Raw genomic sequence first — 18,964 nt, forward strand, 5'->3', positions numbered from 1 at the left:
AGGCATGATTCCTTCCATCCCACACCAGTAAGACTGCTAACTTCCTTTATAAAGATCCTGAAAGTGCTTCTAGTCTCCTGGGCTCTTCCAATGAATTCTCTTTCTGGCTGATATATAGATATATAGATATATAGATATATAGATATATAGATATATAGATATATAGATATATAGATATATAGATATATAGATATATAGATATATAGATATATAGATATATAGATATATAGATATATAGATATATAGATATATAGATATAGATATAGATATAGATAGATATATGATATATATGATATGTGATATGTGATATATGATATAGGATATATAGCCCAGGCTGACCTTAAACCCACAATTCTCCTGCCTCAGCCTCTTGAGTACTAGGATTATAGGTATATACCACCATACCTGGTTCAAAACCAGTCTCTAAAGGATAGCACAACAAACTTTGAAGAATCAGAATTTGTTAAACTACATCCTGTGACAGTTCATTTCTGTAATCAACTTGACTGGATTTAGAACCTAGGACTACCTAGAATACACAACTCTGGGTGTGTCTGAGTTTATTTCCAGAGAGGCTTAACTTAGGAAGAGTAACCCTCAGTGTGTGTAGCATCATCCCATAGGCTGGGGTCCCAGACTGAATAAGAGAGGAGAAAGTGAGGTGAGCAGCAGCATCCATCTCTGCTTCCTGGCTGTGGATGTAGTGTACCCAACTGCTCCATGTTCTGCTGCCACAGCTAAAGGTACACGCCACGCCAGAGCTTTGCTTCTCCACCACGGTGCATGGAAACCTCAAAGCATGAGCCAAAATAAGTCCTTACTCAAGTTGCTTGAGAAAAGCAATATACTTCCTTCCTTTCGTTGATTGAAAGAAAAAAAAAGGATGAGGAGGAAGAAGGGGAAGAGGAGGGGGAGGACCGAGCAGATCTACTGACATATACCTGTAATCCTAGCACCAGGAAAGCTGGGGAAGATGTGTGTTCAAGGCCAGCCTGGGTTGTACAGAAAGACAAAAAGAGGTGGAACAAACCTGTTCCCAGAGGAACGTGTGTGGACACAAACTCACATGACTAACAAAGCTATCAGTGAATACTAGAAGTTTTCCAACTTCCACAAAAGGTTCTGACTCTATTCCGTGCATTTCACAGCCTCCAGTAGGCAAGGGCTTCCTAGAAGCTCAGGTAGGTGCAATTTGAACAGCGGGAATATCAAGAGATGGGAATGGAAAATTTCAGTTCTGGGAACTGGGGTCTATGATCCCCAACCTTTAAATTCATATGTGAAATCTTCACCCCTAAAATGACAGCAGTATCAGGTGGGCCCCTTGGAATTAGATCATGAAAGCAGAGGGAGCCCCAGCCCCCCAATCATGTGATATCATAGGAAGAAAGAAGACGGGCCCCACCAGACACTTATCTATTGGGTTCTTGGACTTTACAGCTTCTAGAACTGTAAGAAACAGATTCTCATTCTTTATAAGTTTCTGGTACTATAGCTGTCTGAATAAACTAATATTCCAATATTTGTCCTAAAACCTTTTGGAAGATTTCTGGCATTTGAATGCAGGAGCACCCATAATACCCCATCCAGTCCCTCAGCCATTCATAAGGATGGAAGATTGTGAGCTTATAAAGATGGCACAACTTAGTGCTCCTTCAGCATCCGGCTAGGAGTCATTTCTTCCCTTCCTTCCAGGCCTGCCACAGACAGGAGTGTGTGTGTGTGTCAGGGAGTGTGTATGTATGTGTATTTCTGTGTGTGAGTGTGTATGGGATTGAGTATGAGTATGTGAGTGTGTGTACTCGAGTATGTGTGTGAATGTTGTGTGTGAGTGTGTGAGTGTGTGTGAGAGAGAGAGGGGGAGAGAGAGAGGGGGGAGAGAGAGGGGGGGAGAGAGAGAGAGAATGTGAGTGCACATGTGCATGTGCACATGGGGAAGTCAGAACAGGACCTCAAGATCTTATTCTAAGGCTTTCAACCTTGTTGCACCGAGATGGGATTTCTTGCCATTTTGGCTAGACTTGATTGCTAATGAGATGTTATGGTGCACCTGTGTGCTCCACTCCACCAGTGCTGAGGTTACGGGTACTCAAAGCCATGCCTAGGTTTTTACATGGGTTGCCTGGGACTTGAACTCGGGTCCTTAAGCTTGCAGAGCAAAGCACCCTCACCCTCTTGGCTACCACCCCAAATTTCTCTCAGACAGTACTCTTCGCATGCAAGCTTTCCAAAGGACTTAGAACAAAACAATCATCTCCATCCAAAAGGAATATGAACCAGAAATAAAGCAGGCCTGGAACTGGAGAAAATAGAGCATGCCTTTTATTAAATGGTGAATGTAAAACAAAGCCATCTAAAAAGGAATCCAGGGGAACTGCCTTCCCCCTCTTACCACAATAAAAACATCATTTTTAAGTACAGGATAGCTAGCAAAGACTAAAAGAAACAAGGCTTCTAAAAAAGTCAGACACTCAGCTTAGGGGCCTTGATGAGTGAGGTCAGACAGCACAGTGGCTCCAATTCCTCCTACTGTCTTCTGGCCATAAGGCTACTTTCAGGGGCCCCTGACAAAGTGACAGCAGGCTGTCTGGAGCCGCTGGGTGGAGGCAGCAGTCTAGTTCCCAGCTGTCTGCTCCTGCTGTTCCGTTATGCCTTTTTTGTGTTCAGCGAGCACATGGCAGAACCGATCCATGCCTAGAAGGTGCAAAGGAGACAGGAGGAGAGAATGAGTTAAATATGTGCAGATGGAGCCCAGACAGACCGGGGTGGCAGCGGACCATCAGAGCCTCTGTTTACGGGTGCTGAAATCAGCCTTCTCTTTGGGATGGAACTTGAAGACAACCTATTCTATCTCTTCTGGCTCTTTTTGAACCTAAAGTCAAATCATGAGCCTGCCAGAAAGAAGGTTTATGTTGAAGTCTGTCCTGTGGCTTGTTTGCTTCTTAACCCTTCACTGGGTTTGATCATTTACTTTTGATACAGGGTCTCTGTATGTGGCCCAGGCTAGCCTTGACCTCTCAGACCTCCTGTCTCCTTCCAAGTGCCAGGACTACATGTGGGAATGCTCAGGCCCAGCTTCCCTCAGTCTGCTTTTCACACTAAACTCATTTTTTATAAGGCAAAGCGGCTCATTGCTCACCTCAGCGGGTAGAAAAATGTCTGGCAACTAATGAGATGCTATAAATAATTATTCACATAAACATTGTGTTCTTCATGTTGCCAGAGGAGTGTGAGGATTCCGATAGAACATATAATGGCTGCCATGATTGTTTGTCTACCACATCCACTGGACTCCAGACCCACATGGGCAGAAAACTGCTCTTTAGAAGCCTCTGGCCCAGAAGACATTCTCAAACACATGGCAGACACAGAACAAGATACTAGCTAGAAAGGTGGAATGCAAGGATAGATGGGTACTTAAGGAATGGATTACTTCCTGTTTATGAAGAAGCATAGTTAATAGAATGGAAAAGGTTGGCTCAGAGAAGCTGAAGCTACAGGCTATTGAAGGCAGAATACATTAGCGAGGAGTTGGTGGGGCCTCTTTACTGCATATCTGACTTGGGGTGGGGAGGTCAGCAGCACTCACCCACTTGTAGTTGAAGGTGGTTTTCTGCAAAGACAAGGCAGAACCAGCCAGGCTCTATACACTTGTAGGATTGGCCACTAGATAACAGCAGCTTGTTGTCCCGGAAGCACTGGTAAAGAATCTGCTCTTGGTCAAACGTGCACGGACTCAGATACTAGAAAAAGGGAAAGGGGGCAGAGCTGAGCATAAGACCAGCTGACTGGTAAGCCCAATGCCCGCCATTTGCAGAACTTACAGCTTTCAAGTTGATCCAGACAAAGAGGCCAGAGCCACAGCTGCAAAAGGGGATCTTCAAGTCCTCCAGTATCTTAGTGACATGGCTGTAAGCCTCCCGGAGACGGCTATGGTTTTTAGGCAGGTACACCTGATTGATCCACTCTGGATGAGCAGAGAAAGAGTACCACAGATCTCATAGAAGACATGGGGAGGGGAGGTTTAGGGGGAGGGTTTCTTCCCAAGTGTACCTTAGCTGGGCTTCATGTAAGCCATGAGCCATTTCAATACAAGATGGAGTCTGCCTTGCTGTGTCTGAATTGATAATATCCTGGCACACAACTCTTATATAAGACTTTATAGAGCAGACAGTGGACATCTTGATGCTCTACTAGAATGTTCCCTTTGAGTAGAGAGAGGCCTGTAGCCAAGGCAGCCCACAAAGGGGACTAATCGCACTGTTGTCACCTGAGTGAGTTAGTAGATATGCAAAGCTTTCACTTGAGCTCCTGAACCCCACACACTGGACTGGGAGAGCCAGGCTATGCTCTGGGATGAATTCAGCACCACTGTTCTCAGCTAATGATGGGAAAAGAGTGACATGAGGACGTAGAAACCTCTATGCCTACCTTATACTGTCTGAAAAGTTAATTATGCTAGATGGTGGTGGAATAGACCTTTAATCCCAGCACTTGAGAGGCAGAGGCAGGCAGATTTCTGAGTTCAAAGCCATCCTGGTCTCCATAGTGAGTTCCAGGACAGCCAGGGCTACGCAGAGAAACTAAATAACAAAACCCTAAACCCTAAACCCTAAATTAAGTTTTAATTATGTGTGTATGTGCCAGTCTATGCATGTGTACATAGGTGGTTGGGAAGTTGGATCTCCTGGAAATGGGAGTTACAGGAAGCTGTAAGTTGACTGATGTGGATGTTGGGAACAGAACTAAGGTCCTCTGGAAGAGCAGCACATTCTTTTAGCCACTGAGCTATTTCTCCATCTCATGCCTATGTTATACTCCTGGAGTGTCTAAACAGAAATCTCTTGAGGATGCAGTTTCTAGGTAAATCCTAGGTACATCTAAGGTTGAGAACCAGTACTGAAGGGGCCGAGGTCCAGTTTCTGCCACATCTAAAGGATGTTGGCACCATGGAGGGTTGGTAGTCAGTCAGATTTCTCTTTTTGACTTCTTTCCCCACCCAAAGCTAAAAGCAAGCTGTCTAGCTACATTAGCTTGTTTCTTTAAATACCATGGTTTGTCTCAATATAGTCCATCTACTGGTCTAAGCCTTCCAAGTCTGGCATCAATTACAGGAAATTAAAGGGAAAGACTCTTTTCTATGTTTTAGTCATAGCATTAAAGGGAAAGGTCTCCTTTCAGGCCCAGCATTCTCTTAAGGTCCCTGGAGAATTTAGGGGCCATAGATCTAGCCACACCAACTCTCCCCCAAACATCTTTCTCCTTTGTACACTCTGGAAATTTATTTTAATCTATATTGGAAAAGTCAATGAAAAGGACCCACTGTTGACAAAAGAAAATGTTTGCCTGGGGCAAGTAAGTCCAGGAGAAAGAGACACTTGCTGATCTCTGCTAGGCTGGATGACACATGGGGATCTCACTAGGGAGACAAAGGCAAGTAAGGCAGACCTCGGAGTTCTAGGCTAGCCTAATGTATATGTTGAGTTCCAGGCCAGGGCTATATATTGAGACCCTGTTTCAAAGGCAAAAAGAAGACTGACTGGCTGGTGTCTGAGGTTCTTACCTTCATGTCTTAGGGAACCAGTCACAAGCAGTTTTCTAAGCAGAGCAGAAACTATTAGGCTTTCCGAATTAAAACCCAGACTGGTTTCAAATGGGTCCTCCATCTTCCAGCGCATCCACACCCATGTGCTCACTGGGCTTTACTCTATCCTCCACAGTTTAACTCAGACAGTGAATAGATCAAGTTTATTGAGCACATGCCGGAGACCCACCCCCAGAAAACCCAACAATCCCCATAGTTATGAAGTCCAGTCAAGATGCTATCCTAAGGTCCTACTTAGTACCTTTGTCCTGGAGCAGTCGCCACAGCTTGTACTGAGCAATGCCAGAGACACCATGGTAGTAGCCAAAAACTTTCATGGCAGAGGCTACCTCCTTGTTGTATGTATAGAGAACACCAAAGCGGAAGCCAGACATGCCAAAATCCTGGAAGAAGAGAAGTTGAAGAAGGAGCATGTAGTTTCTCTTGTCTTTTGCTCCTAACGCCCCTTCCTTTCAGACCCAAAGACAGGTCCTGGAACTTACCTCACTAGTGCCCCAGATCATATGGACCATGTTAGGATCAGGCAAGCTGGAAAAGAAATTGTTTTTTAAAAAATCAAAATTAGGGAGGGAAGTGATCGAAAGATGGATAAATGACCTCTCTGATGGAAAGAAGAAAGTGGATGTTAGATTCTTCCTAGACAGGGTCTAACATGACCAGGTTCAAAGAGACAGTGGTGGCAGCTAAGCTAGACACCAACACAAGGTGTCCCTGAAAAGCACACATGGGACAGTACTCGAGTGCCCACTGAGGGAAGTCCCAGGCCATCAGCCTGGCTGACTGCTACTATGGATCTGACTACAAATCTAGTCCAAGACCACCTCCTTAGCAGCTGTCCTTTCAGAAGCCAGCTGCCTACCACGGCTAGAGCATGCCCACCTATCCATTCTAGAACATACCTATCTCTTACTGCCCCACCTTTGGTGAATCTGTGTCTTCTAGCAGGCATGCCAATGCCTTGCTTTGATGAAATCTTTTTTTTTTTTTTTTTTTTTTTTTGTTTTTTTTGTTTTTTTCAAGACAGGGTTTCTCTGTGTAGTCCTGGCTGTCCTGGAACTCACTCTGTAGACCAGGCTAGCCTCTAAATCAGAAATCCACCTGCCTCTGCCTCCCGAGTGCTGGGATTAAAGGTGTGTGCCACCACCGCCCGGCAGGTGATGAAATCTCATTCTTACAGTCAAATTCTACATCCCTCCAAAAAAAAGTTTGAGTTGGGCATGGTGGGATATACTTATATTCCCAGCACCCAGGAGGTAGAGGCAGGAGAATTAAGAGTTTGAGTCCAGGTTGGGCTACACAGCAAGATGCTTTGTAAAGAAGTCCCTACCTGGACAGCAATCCCTGGGGGCTTTCCTTAATATATATATATGTGTGTGGACGTGGGCATGTGTGCATGCACATATAGGTGTGAAAGACACCACAGAAAACTGGGTGCCTTTTAAGATCACTTTCTACCTCCTCAATGCCCCCACTGCAGACAAGGTCTCTTAATAACCTGAAGCCTTTCATTTCATCCTGGCAGTGTGGCCAATGACCTCCAGGGATATGCCTTGCTTAGCTCCTCCCCTACCTTGAGGGTCACATGTTGCTATGCTAGAGTTTTTACATAGGTTCTGGGAACTCGAACTCAGATTCTCATGATTTCCCGATTGACCTGCCACCCCTTGACCACACTCGCTGCCTTGCTCGGTGTTCACTGATACACAGAATGGCACTTGGACTCAACTCAACACTCACACATGAGGGCAGCGGGCCCCTTGTTCATATTCACAAGCCCCACAGGTACTTGACTCATTTGCCAGCACATAGCAGGCAAGATCCTCTTCATGAATGCCCCTGCAAAGCAGGAGACTCGTGGTTCTTGCTCCCAACACTGGTGTGGACAAACTTACTCTTTTATGCTCAGAACGCTCTGAAATGTGGCAGATGGCTCAAACACGGACAGCATGTAAGTCTCGTCCACGATCACGTGCAGCTTGTGCCTGGCATTGGGAAAGAAAAAAAAATACATCTAGTTTCTATCAACAATTTAAAAAATTATTACATTTTAGTGTGTGTGTGTGTATGTGTGTGTGTGTGTGTGTGTATGTGTGTGTGTGTGTGTGTGTGTGTATGTGTGTATGTGTGTGTGTGTGTGTGTGTGTGTGTATGTGTGTGTATGTGTGTGTATGTGTGTGTATGTGTGTGTATGTGTGTGTATGTGTGTGTATGTGTGTGTATGTGTGTGTATGTGTGTGTATGTGTGTGTATGTGTGTGTATGTGTGTGTATGTGTGTGTATGTGTGTGTATGTGTGTGTATGTGTGTGTATGTGTGTATATGTGTGTGTATGTGTGTGTATGTGTGTGTATATGTGTGTGTGTGTATGTGTGTGTATGTGTGTGTATGTGTGTGTATGTGTGTGTATGTGTGTGTATGTGTGTGTATGTGTGTGTATGTGTGTATATGTGTGTATATGTGTGTATATGTGTGTATATGTGTGTATATGTGTGTATATGTGTGTATATGTGTGTATATGTGTGTATATGTGTGTATATGTGTGTATATGTGTGTATATGTGTGTATATGTGTGTGTGTGTGCTCACATGTACGTCTGAGCCTACGCTTGCACTCTCAGCATGGTTCATGGGTAGAAGGCAGAGAATGGCTTGTTAGGATCATGTTGTTCAGTTTGTCAGGCTTGGTGGCAGGCACCTTCACTCACTGAGCCATCTGGCCAGCTGTCTCTATAATCTTCACTCACTCTTTCCTGCTCTTGGATACAGGTCATCTATGTCTATTATCCCAAGAGCTTACTCTACACCTCTCCAAGGGACATTATAATGTACACAAGAAGGAAACTTTGCTCTAGCTGGCAGTACAGAGAAGGAACAGGACCCAAAAGACACCCATGAGATAATACATCTAACCCTTTAAACACCAAGCAGACAGGAAAACAGGCAAAGCTTCCCCGAGTGTTTAAGTCAGTGACAGACAGGAGCTGCCACCCAGGGTCTAAACTGAGTCACAGCACTGGGTGGGCTTTGAACACACGTTCGTCCTCAGTTCACCACAACCCCTGGACACAGCACCATCACACCATGTCACAGATGTAAAGTAAGGTCTCGAGACAGACCAACAGTTGACTCAGCCTAGTAGGGTCCTGGAGCTCAGGTGATGGCTAACATCAATTGTGAATTTCACAGGATCTGGAGTCACTTAAGAGACCAGCCTCTGGAAACACTTGGGAGGAATTATCCCATTTAGGTTAAGTGAGGTAGGAAGACCCACCCTAAAGTGGGTGCCCCTATTTTCTGGTCTTGAGTCCTGAACTCAAAAAGAGAAGAAAAAAGAATAAAGGGGGAGGGGGAAGCAGAAGCTAGCTGATCAGAATGGTCTTGCTCTCTCCTTCCTGTGGACCCAGCGTGACCAGCTGCTTGAATCTCCTATCACCCGGACACTCCTGCCATGATGAGCTATATATCCATGAGCCATGAGGCCGGACAATCCTTCCTTTGCAGGGTATCATGAGACCAACAGGAAAGCAACCCAGCCCGCCAGAATTTACACTCAGCTCCACTGAGTTCTTGATGGCATTCCACATCTGCCTCTCGACTGCCTGATGATCTGGGTCAGTCATGAAGTCTGAGTGCTGTTTCTAGAAAACAAATTGTCTGTTCTAGAAGGGTTCACTGCAGGACTCCAGAGGCAACTTTGGTTAATCTGTTCCTAGCAGGGATCCATGAGAGTCTCCAAGTATCTGTCATCCCTGAACTACAGCCCAGGTAGTATGGAAACAGATACCGGGATAAAGTGCTTAGCTGCCATGAGTGGGAAAGCAAAAAATCTGTGCTCTGGTGCCTAGGTCAGTGTCTGTGTGGGAAGAGGCTGGACAGGAAGTGGGAAGACAAATGGTGAGTATGGGGCCCCTTTCCCTTCACTTAGTAGTCTTTATAGAACCCTGCAAAGCAGGATGGGTAATCTTGGGTAAGTTACTTCTGTTTCTAACTTCTTCCCTACGTGTGATGAAGTAGAATACATACTTGTTGGCAAAGACCAGGTACTCTTGCAGTGACAATTGAGTGTAGACACCACTCAGAGGATTCTGGGGGTTGATGAGCACAAGGCCTTTGACATTTTTTGCCTGAGAAGAAACCCAAACACAAGAGTGAATAAAAGTCCTTTTACACTTACCCCAAATCCCACCAAGTATCCTTTATGGCTCGAGACATCTAACTTAGGACACCTTGATAAAGCCTAGGTAGGATCTCATGGATCCAACTCCATGCTGCCAGCAAAGGGGAAGAGTGATGTGTTCTGAAGTTTCTGTGGATGGAACTCACTTCTACAGTGAAGTCAGGTACTTAGAACTACTTGCTGTCTTTCCATCTAGAGAAAGCCCCCACATCTTGTTACTCAGCCTTTTCAAGGCCAAAAGTGGCAACCCTGAAATTAAGGTTCCCCCCACTCAACGCCCTTACCTTCTTCTTAGCTTGAGTCAGGGCAAGCTCAAGCTTATCCACAGTGAGTTGGAAAGAATACGAGTTGGTCTCGGTGACCTGGAAGACACATGTCACTGAGAAAGGCTTGTTCCTGAGCCTGGTTTTTCAAGCCCAATATAGTCCTTGGCCTTCATGTCAGGGTGTTGGTCCTACATGGCTTCCTCACCCTGGTATCTGCCCCACTCCCACCATCATTTAAAGGACAAGGCTCCTCTGTCTCTTTGGGTCCCCTAGAACAACATCAGATGGGAAAGCAGGGAAGAGGCCACATTCTGACCTGGCTCTCCAAGTAGACGGGAATAAGTTCGACTTTTGAATAGAGGTAGGGGCTGAAGGGGAAGCCACTGTAGCATGGTGTGGGGATCAGAAGGGCATCTGGAAGCACAAGAAGTCAAAGCTGTCTTCCAGTCAACATGAGCAGCTAGGATCCCAACACAAGAGCCTCACGTAGCAATCTCTTTTTTCTCAGTCCTTGAGCTCATTTCATAAAACAATGGTACATTTTTGTACACATTCATTTGGGAAGAAAACTCTAGCTAAGAGGGGGTAATCACAGTGAACAGCTCAGAGTCCAAAGTATGAATCAAACAGGGCACTTCCCGTTAGGAAAGTCTTCCTACTGAGATGCCAGTGTCCGTGTAGCTACATGTGTACCCATGTGCATGCACGTGTGGGGATCAGAGGTCAACCCCAGACTCTTTACTTTGGAACAATACATCTTGTTTATTAAGATAGTGTCTCTTTACTGGTGTATTTAGGCTGGCTGGTAAGCAACCTTGAGGGAGCTGCCTGTCTCAGCTTCCACAGCCTTGGAAGCACACACCACCATGTCCAGCCTTTTATGTGAGCTCCAGGAATCAAATTCATATCCTTGTGCTTGAGTGACAAGCACTTTTCTGCCTGAGCAATTGTCCTTACCAGCAAACTTTAAAAGTCTTGTCTGACCAGGTTGGGCACAAAAGGTCAAAGGTCATACACAAGAACGTTTCCTAGTGTTGAACCTGGTGGAATTCACTTCTCTTTTCTTTCCCATTTTTTTGGCCTTCTGGGCCTTTTCACTAGATCATCTCTTTTGAGAACTGCCACACGTTTCCCCCAGATTTAATGAGGACTCTAACTCCCTTGAGTTCCCAGAAATAATGTCTCTGACAGGACAGAGTAGCCTGCACTTGTGGAAAAGACCTCAAAACTCTTGTCTTCCAAAGTCCAGTGCTGAGGTGTCCCTGCCCACATGCCAGAAAAGCAGAGCCTGCTAACTTACCACCTGGGTCACACAGAACCATGGCCAGTGAAGAAAAGATCGAGGAGCAGCCATTTAGAACCACCACCTGAGGACAAGGTCCAAGAGACAGAGTCAAGATGAGTACCTGTGCAAGGAGGGTATGCACAGGCCATCTCCCTCTCCTCCCAAAGGGCAGGTCCCAGGATCTCCTCAACTGGACATCCCCCAGGGGACCTCTTCAACTGGACATCCCCCAGGGACTTCCTTAATGGACCTCCCCCAAGACCCTCCTTAGCTGGCTTTTGCTGTGCCCTGCCAGTCTGAGGGTTCTCCCTATGATCTATAGATGATGAAGAAGGAGTCTAAAAGGACAGTCCTCCACTGGTCTCACTCACGTTTTCTGGATCAAGAGGTGTAGGTGCCTTGCAGTGGTGGGTTAAGAAGCTAGCCAGCTCTTCCCGAAGGCTGCAGACAGACCAGAGAGACCCTAGAGTTCCCAGGCACCCTTCCTCATTCAGAATCTAGATGACACGCTTTTTTAAAAGAACATAGCATCCAACCTTAAGATCTTTGCTATCCAAGCCAACCTCACCTTATAGGACTGTAGACTAAAGTTACCTTTCCAGGGTCACGTGGCTATTGAGAGGTGGGAGAATTATAAACAGATGCTGTTTCTGCCAGCTTAGACTGCCTCTCAAGATGTTTTGTTCCTAGGCAAATCCAACCTTTTGGCATTGAATGCAACACTGTCATCTACACAGTTCATATTCAAGAACTATGTGACCTAGTCTTAAAACTCGGTCAACAATTCAATGTTTTAAATAAGTTAACAGATTTGTGTTGGGCTGCATTCATTAACTATCATGCCTAGAGTTAGACATGTCTGATAGGCATTTCCTGGAAGTTATTTGCCAAAGATACAGGAAAGTAGTTAATCTTAAATATTGTGCATTTGGGGGAAGGGGATATGGCTCAGGCGGGGGTAGATGCTTGCCTACAATGCATGCAGAGAAGCCTAGGTTCCATCTTCAGCACCACAATAAAAGCAAGCATGATGGTATACACCCGCAATCCCACACTCAGGGGGTAAGTGTGAGAGGGTCAGAAATTCAAGGTTATCCTCAGCTAGATAGGGAGTATGAGGCCAGCCTGTGCTACACAAGATTCTGTCAATGATTTTATATATAGCCAATGGATGATGAAAGGTGCCTGTGGAGAGACTCTAGTTTTGAAAGGCACTTACAAGGGTTGTCCTTTCCAGTCAGAGTACTGCAGCTGGGCTTCATCAAGGAAGTTCATGTCACTCTGAGTCAACTGTTGACAAATAGAACATGAAGACAGGCAGTCCAGGGAGGTCAAGTAGGCCTTATTTTGTTCCTAGTTTGTGCATAAGTCTCTGCCCTGAGAAGTTACAAGTCTCCCAGCAAGGGAGCAAGGATACATGTCATGTGCTCCTTCATGAATGGAGGCTAGCCTTATCAGACACATATATGCTTTAACAGAAGTATCTGACAGCCTCTGTGGGCCAAAGCTTTGGGCAGGCTCTCACTGCATTCCTGCCAGACTACCTCTGGACAGTCAGCCAGGCCAGGAGCTTAGGTATGTTGTTCTAGAAGTGGTGTCTCAGCTCTCCCCCTGATGTCTTTGTTTTCCTCCTGGACCGCCCACAAGTTGAGGAATAGGCCAGGGAACTGGGCCCAGAGGAGCTAAGTCTCAACTAAGCTTAGAGCATTGCTTACCCTTGCTGTTACCAGGTCAAGGCAAAGCTTGTTCTCGATGGTACTAAGGTTGATGTAGCCCTGGAAGTGGAAGGAATCTAGGTTAGCTCTCTTCCTCCATCCTAGGACACCTTTGGGCATGCCAAGAAGCTGTCATTGTAGATTAGTTCAAGGGAAGACTTCACTATGCCACAACATAGTTCAACATTGATCACGTTTTACAGCTATCAAGTCCCCTCCCCAGTCCAACAGACAAATCAGAGTAGTTGGACTGTGCTCTGTGTACTAGCCACTGAATTCCTTGATGGCAGACCTTACTTAGACTCACCATTTCCTGTGAGCTGCCTTATGTCTTGAGAAAAGCATTCCATTTGAGCCATTGAAGGATGAAGAGAAGGAAAGTTGGAAATCTACCAGACGAACACACTGAGCAGCAGGCAGAACCGCTCTAGCTCTCCCCAGATCTTGGAGCCGTATCAACAGCAAACCCTGCCTATACCCATCTCTGCTATCACATCAAAGGGGACTCCAAGTTACTGGACAAGATGCAGCCCTTACATACAATAGAAGTAATAGATTCAGTTCCTAGGAAAGCCATGGGATAGCCATACAAAGCTTAGATGAGAATAGAAGGGGAAGGCATGACTACAGCCATGAATGGCTCCACCCTTTGAATGAAGAGCTGTTGTTAATCTCCTTGGCTAAAAGCCCTTTGTTGGCTGCTTGCAGCCCTCAGGGAAGCATTTGAACACCTGCCCACCTGGACCCTACTTCTAACTACAGAACTCCCTGTCTCTTCCCTGGCACACAGGTCTTCCTCCCAATCACACCAAGCTCTTCCAACCTTCCATACATGGTTCTCACCCATCTAGGAACATGGCGGCCACCATCATATAGGCTGGCTGGTTCAGACTTTCCGGATCCCTTCCGTGCCCTGGGAAACAGTGTAAACTCTTGTTTCTCTCACAGTTGCCTACACCTGTCACTGTGCTTCATTTTACAAAGGCAGGCTCATTTACCTGCATGAGTGCTGTGACTGACTGCTGACGTTAAAGAAAAGGTGATAGGGATGAAGGGGCTCAAGACACTCCCCTCCCCCCGGGTCTCCATCTTCTGGGACATTATCAGTGTATGTCTATAATTATACCATTATTCTAAGACAATAATGTTAGTGCATCATAAAGAAGTAAACATAAGAGAGGTACTAGGCACAGGACTCAGTAAATCCTCGTGATTGGGGCTTTCAAAGCTGTCCCATCTTACCGAAGGGTTCTCATCCTTGTGGTATTTGTCTGTCTGATAGGCGTCATAGCTCTGGAAGCTTAAGTGGCAAAACTCATAGATGTCAGTCCCACGCTGGGATAGGGTGCAGCCGGCAAAGGCAGCCTCCAAATCATCCAGCCTAGGCCTGGGTCGGCCAGTCTGCCAAGATGACAGGGCCTGGTGCCCAGCTTTGATGGCACATCTAGAGTCCGAGCAAGGGAGAGGTACTTGGAACTTCAGTTTCTTTACAGTGTTAGACCATACGAGGTTGACGATCTGAGACAGTAAGTTGCCCATCTTCTTTTCCTGATTCCTGGAGGCTCTTGTGCATTGTTGATCTCCTGGTAAGAGGCACTGCATCTGCTGGCTCGTCTGACGCAAGAACTGGTCCGTGAGGACATTCTGCAACTTCAACATCTTCTCCTGCAGTATTTTGAAGACCTTCTTTTTGGAGGACTTCTTCAGCTGATCCCCGAGTTTGGAGTAGGCACCTTTCCAGATACTCGGAGTCTGGGTATCGATATCAGCCATGGAAGGCTGGGAGCCTATATAAAAATAGACTGAACACAGAGAACAAAAGACAGCTTTCCCTGAGGGTCCTGGAATGCATGGTTGGGAACAGAACAGTCTCATCATCGGCTTTCCCCACCTCTATGTTCTGGGCTTATGCTCTAAACAGCTCAGAAAGCTCAAGAGCACACGTAAGCATCCCCAGCTCAGCTGCTGGTGCATTCTACAGAGATGCTCCTAGAATGCATCCCGAGAACAAACAGTAAGGCCCTCTAGAAGAAAAGAGGGAGTTGGCCTTTTCTAGGTTCTTCCAGTGCTCCTACCAGAGCCGGCTTTATCAGGTTCTATAAGAGAAGGGAGGGGGCTTGTGTTGTTCGATCCCAGTACAAAGTAAACCATCCTACTGAAACATCAGTATATGATTGCCTGGGGGTCAAATCTGGTCTCTCACCTGTTTTTATAGGTAACAGGTAATCAGGGACTGGGAAGATGAAGATGGCTCAGTTGGTAAAGTGCTTGCTGCACAAATCTGAGGCCCTGAGTTCAATCCCCAGCGCTCATGTTAAAAGCTGGGTGTGGCAGCAGGTGCCCATCATCCCAGCCCCCAGGAGGCCAAGGCAAGATGTGATTGATGGGAGGCAAACGGCAGAGTGGAGTAGTTGTGACGGAGGCCATCCAGCCCTCAGAGCTTCGACTACTTTACATGCTTTTGAAAAATATTTATACTGGGTGGTGGTGGTGCACATCTTTCATCCTAGCGCTTGGTGGGGGCTGAAGCAGGCAGGCCTCTGTGAGTTTGAGGTCAGCTTGGTCTACAGAATGAGTCTCAGGATAGCCAAGGCTACACAGAGAAACCCTGTCTTGAAAAACCAAGGGTGTGTGTGTGTGTGTGTGTGTGAAAGAGAGAGAGAGACAGAGACACACAGAGAGAAAGACACACAGAGAGAGATACACACATGGGGAGAGAGACATGGGGACAGAGACACACACATGGGGGAGAGAGAAAGACAGACACACACACATGGGGAGACACACACACACGGGGGAGAGAGACACATGGGGGGAGAGAGACACATGGGGAGAGGGGAGAGAAGGAAGAGGGGGGAGGGGAGAGAAGAGGGACAGGGGAGAGGGGGAGAGTTTGGCCTGTATTACATTTGTGTACCACATGCATGCAGTGCTCATGGAGATCAGAAGAGGGTGCTGGAACTGAAGCTACAGATGGTTGTTGAGCGCACATGCAAGTGCTCAAAATCAACACCTGGTCCTCTGGAAGAGCAGCAGGCGGAGCTGCTGAGGCACTGCTCCAGCCCCCAAAGCTTCAACTAGTCATTATCTGACCTTTATAGAAAAGGGTTGCCAACCTCTGTTTTAGAGCATAAACCTTTCTTTGTGCTTGTTTCCCCACCCTCCATCAAGATAGTCACACCAGATACCCAGTCCTTCCATCCTGACCTCACATGGATTCCTAGTATGCCATGGCAGCTGTTATGGGCCTTCATTTCTAGTCTCTCTAGCCCAGGGTGCAGCGTCTCAGCTTTGGTCCATCTGAATCACCTGGCAGTGTGATAGAAGCCTCAGATAGTGAAGCTCCTGGACTTCAGTTGGATAATGGTTGGGGTGAAAACCAAAAATCTTCATTTCTACCAAGCTCCCAGGACTGTACTCAATGAACATGCTACCAGTGTGTCTAAAAACCAGCCAGAATACCAGAAGCAACCAAGGAATGCCTTGTTAATGCCTCAATGAACCAGCAAAACAAATTAAGACAGAAAACTCCAGGTGGTGGGACTGTCTGAGGCTGACAACTGCCTCTCATTCTTTAAGACAACCTCCACCCAGAAAACTAGGCTTATGCCCCTTCCACCATATGCTGTGACCCCCAGCTTTTTACGAGCGACAACCCTACCCACACATCTCTAAAATCTCCTTGCTTCTACACATGTATAGTATCAGCACTTCAAATTATTAAACACACTCTGCAGTATCCAGGAGGTTTGGTGGCCAGCCAGTCCAGCCAAAACAGAGACTGTCAGGTTCTGTAAGAGATTCTATCTAAAGCACAAGGTGGGGACTGATCAAGACACTCAACATTGATCTCTTCCGTTTCTCTATACACACAACGTGCACACACAAAGAAACACATTCTCTGGGAAGATGTATTTTTAAGAAGGAAGTGAATATGGTTTAAGGTTATTAACTTAGAGGTTGGGGACTCTGCCAAGACTTCTTATATAGAAAATGTTTATCGTAAATGATGCGGTAGCACAAAAAAAAAGTTGCCCCTAAAGCCAAGCCCTAAACTGTTAAAATTGGGATTCATCAGTCCTCTCCTCCAAACCCCTTGGCTATACCTTGGCTTCAGTGTCCCTAAGCCTGCTCTCACCTCCCTTCCAACCTCTCTCTTCTCATCCTCCATGTTGGTTAAAATCAGTGTCAGGATCAGACAAGCTGCTGCTGGCGGGATAACCCTCTGCCATGAGTTTTAGGCTCAAGGTAGATAGATCTTGAGCAGGGAAAGCGGGAAGGAGCCAGGCAGAGATTGGCTGAGTGCTAGGGTATGATTCTCCTATGCTTCACCTGGTCTGTCTTTCCAGTTAGTTCCACAAGGCTCACTTTATAGATGAGAAACCAGAAGCTCAAAGGAATGGATGCAGTCTACCAGACACAGAAGTAGGATGGTTATCAGGGAAGGTTCCTGGCACAGCAGCTTATAGTTGCTGTACCTCGTGAGCCCAGTACAGTTATATCATGAACACAAAGTCAAAACTTAAAACACTTTTAAGTGAGATTGCTGTTGCTTTGCTTCTGTAACTCCATTGCCCAGTTCTCAAGCAAAAAAACAAAACAAAACAAAACCTTGATAGATAATATTGCATCACAATGTTAGGTTGACAATAAACCTCCACTTCCTTGGAAGTTCCAGGGCACTGTGGCCCAAAGTTCCTGCCTCCCTCCATTCTCATGGCTTGTGTCACCCCACCAAGCTTACCTTTATTTCTCTTTTCACTCATCTCTGTGCAGTTGGAAGTCTAAATCCTTACACCCACCAGGAGTGTCTTTGCCATTCAGGTAGCAGAAGCTTGCTCCATCCCTCCCCTCCTCTCTCTTTTAAGCACAAGGTGGCTCTCAGGGTAATGAGATCCATCTTTTTCCCCTCTGGAGCCATCTGCCCAGCAGCTCCCTATTACCTAAAATGGCCTTGGCACCATTACAGAGAACTGGCTCCACGGAGTTTCCAGCTGAGGCAAATCTGAAGAGTACCAGCACCAGCTGAAGTATTCATAAGCCATGAGGGCCCCTGCTCTTTGAAGGAGGCTAGAGCCAGGGCCTGTGTGCACAGGCAAGACACCGGATGAATCGGGTGCTTCCTGACTATGGAGAGTCACTAGGATGAGAGGTGCCTGTTCAAAGCACAAACAAGCCTATGGTACCTCCCCATTTCTGAGGAGGCCATATTTGAGAGTAGGCTGAAGTGGGGTTTAATCAGGACAGGACTGCATAGAGGCTTCGGAGGGAGCTCCAGGAATTCCGGGCACCATCCCGTAGGGTCCAGGTCCTGCCTTTGTGGCTTTGGCAAGCCTCCCCTTTCTCTTTGCTAAAGACAGAGGCCAGGAAATCTACATCCCAGGTGGGGTGGAGACTAAGTGGGGGATGGATTTGTGATGACAAGATGGGCAGGTGGGGTTGTGTGAAACGTCTCAGCTGTGCCTGAGCTTCCTGTGACCGTCCAGGAATGGATGCGGACCCAAAGTAGCCTATCCTTCTAGAATACCCATGCTCTCATCTCAAACTTTAAAGGAAAAAATGATCCAGGTATGGTAGCACATGCATTTAATTCCAGCACTTGGGAAGAAGAGACAGGAGGGTCTCCTTGAGTTCAAGTACAGCCTGGTTTACATAGTGAGATCCTGTCTCACTATGTTTACATAGTGAGATCCTGTCTCAAAAATGGGCTACAGTGAGGTGCTGGTGTAGTAGGTCTAGGGGGTCCTAGGACTCTGGACTGCCACCGCCCACCCCTCCTTTCACCACATGCCAGCTTTCCCTCCTTACTAGCCCTTCCATTTAAAAAAAAATGGCATTATTTTCTTCTAAATGGTCAACACACCTGATTCATTTCTCTGTGCTGTTTCTTTCCAGCTCCTCTATCTAGAATATAAATC

The 18,964-nt window shown here is 46.4% G+C and overlaps 1 protein-coding gene across 1 annotated transcript; it reads right to left on the reverse strand.

The window, feature by feature from the left end:
• Positions 1–2,391: 2,391 nt before the first annotated feature.
• On the reverse strand, positions 2,392–17,869 carry LOC117703188 (putative inactive 1-aminocyclopropane-1-carboxylate synthase-like protein 2). Its single transcript, XM_034494674.2, is given in 16 exon segments — positions 2,392–2,620; positions 2,623–2,694; positions 3,590–3,743; positions 3,825–3,967; positions 5,847–5,988; positions 6,088–6,133; positions 7,498–7,587; positions 9,627–9,727; positions 10,065–10,142; positions 10,363–10,460; positions 11,347–11,413; positions 11,703–11,772; positions 12,551–12,621; positions 13,047–13,106; positions 14,289–14,848; positions 17,791–17,869. Coding segments are annotated over 16 exon segments (1,896 nt in total). The 5' UTR covers positions 17,813–17,869; the 3' UTR covers positions 2,392–2,498.
• Positions 17,870–18,964: the final 1,095 nt, after the last annotated feature.

This window comes from Arvicanthis niloticus, chromosome 2, assembly GCF_011762505.2.
Source record: "Arvicanthis niloticus isolate mArvNil1 chromosome 2, mArvNil1.pat.X, whole genome shotgun sequence".
In the NCBI taxonomy this organism is placed as follows: domain Eukaryota; kingdom Metazoa; phylum Chordata; class Mammalia; order Rodentia; family Muridae; genus Arvicanthis; species Arvicanthis niloticus.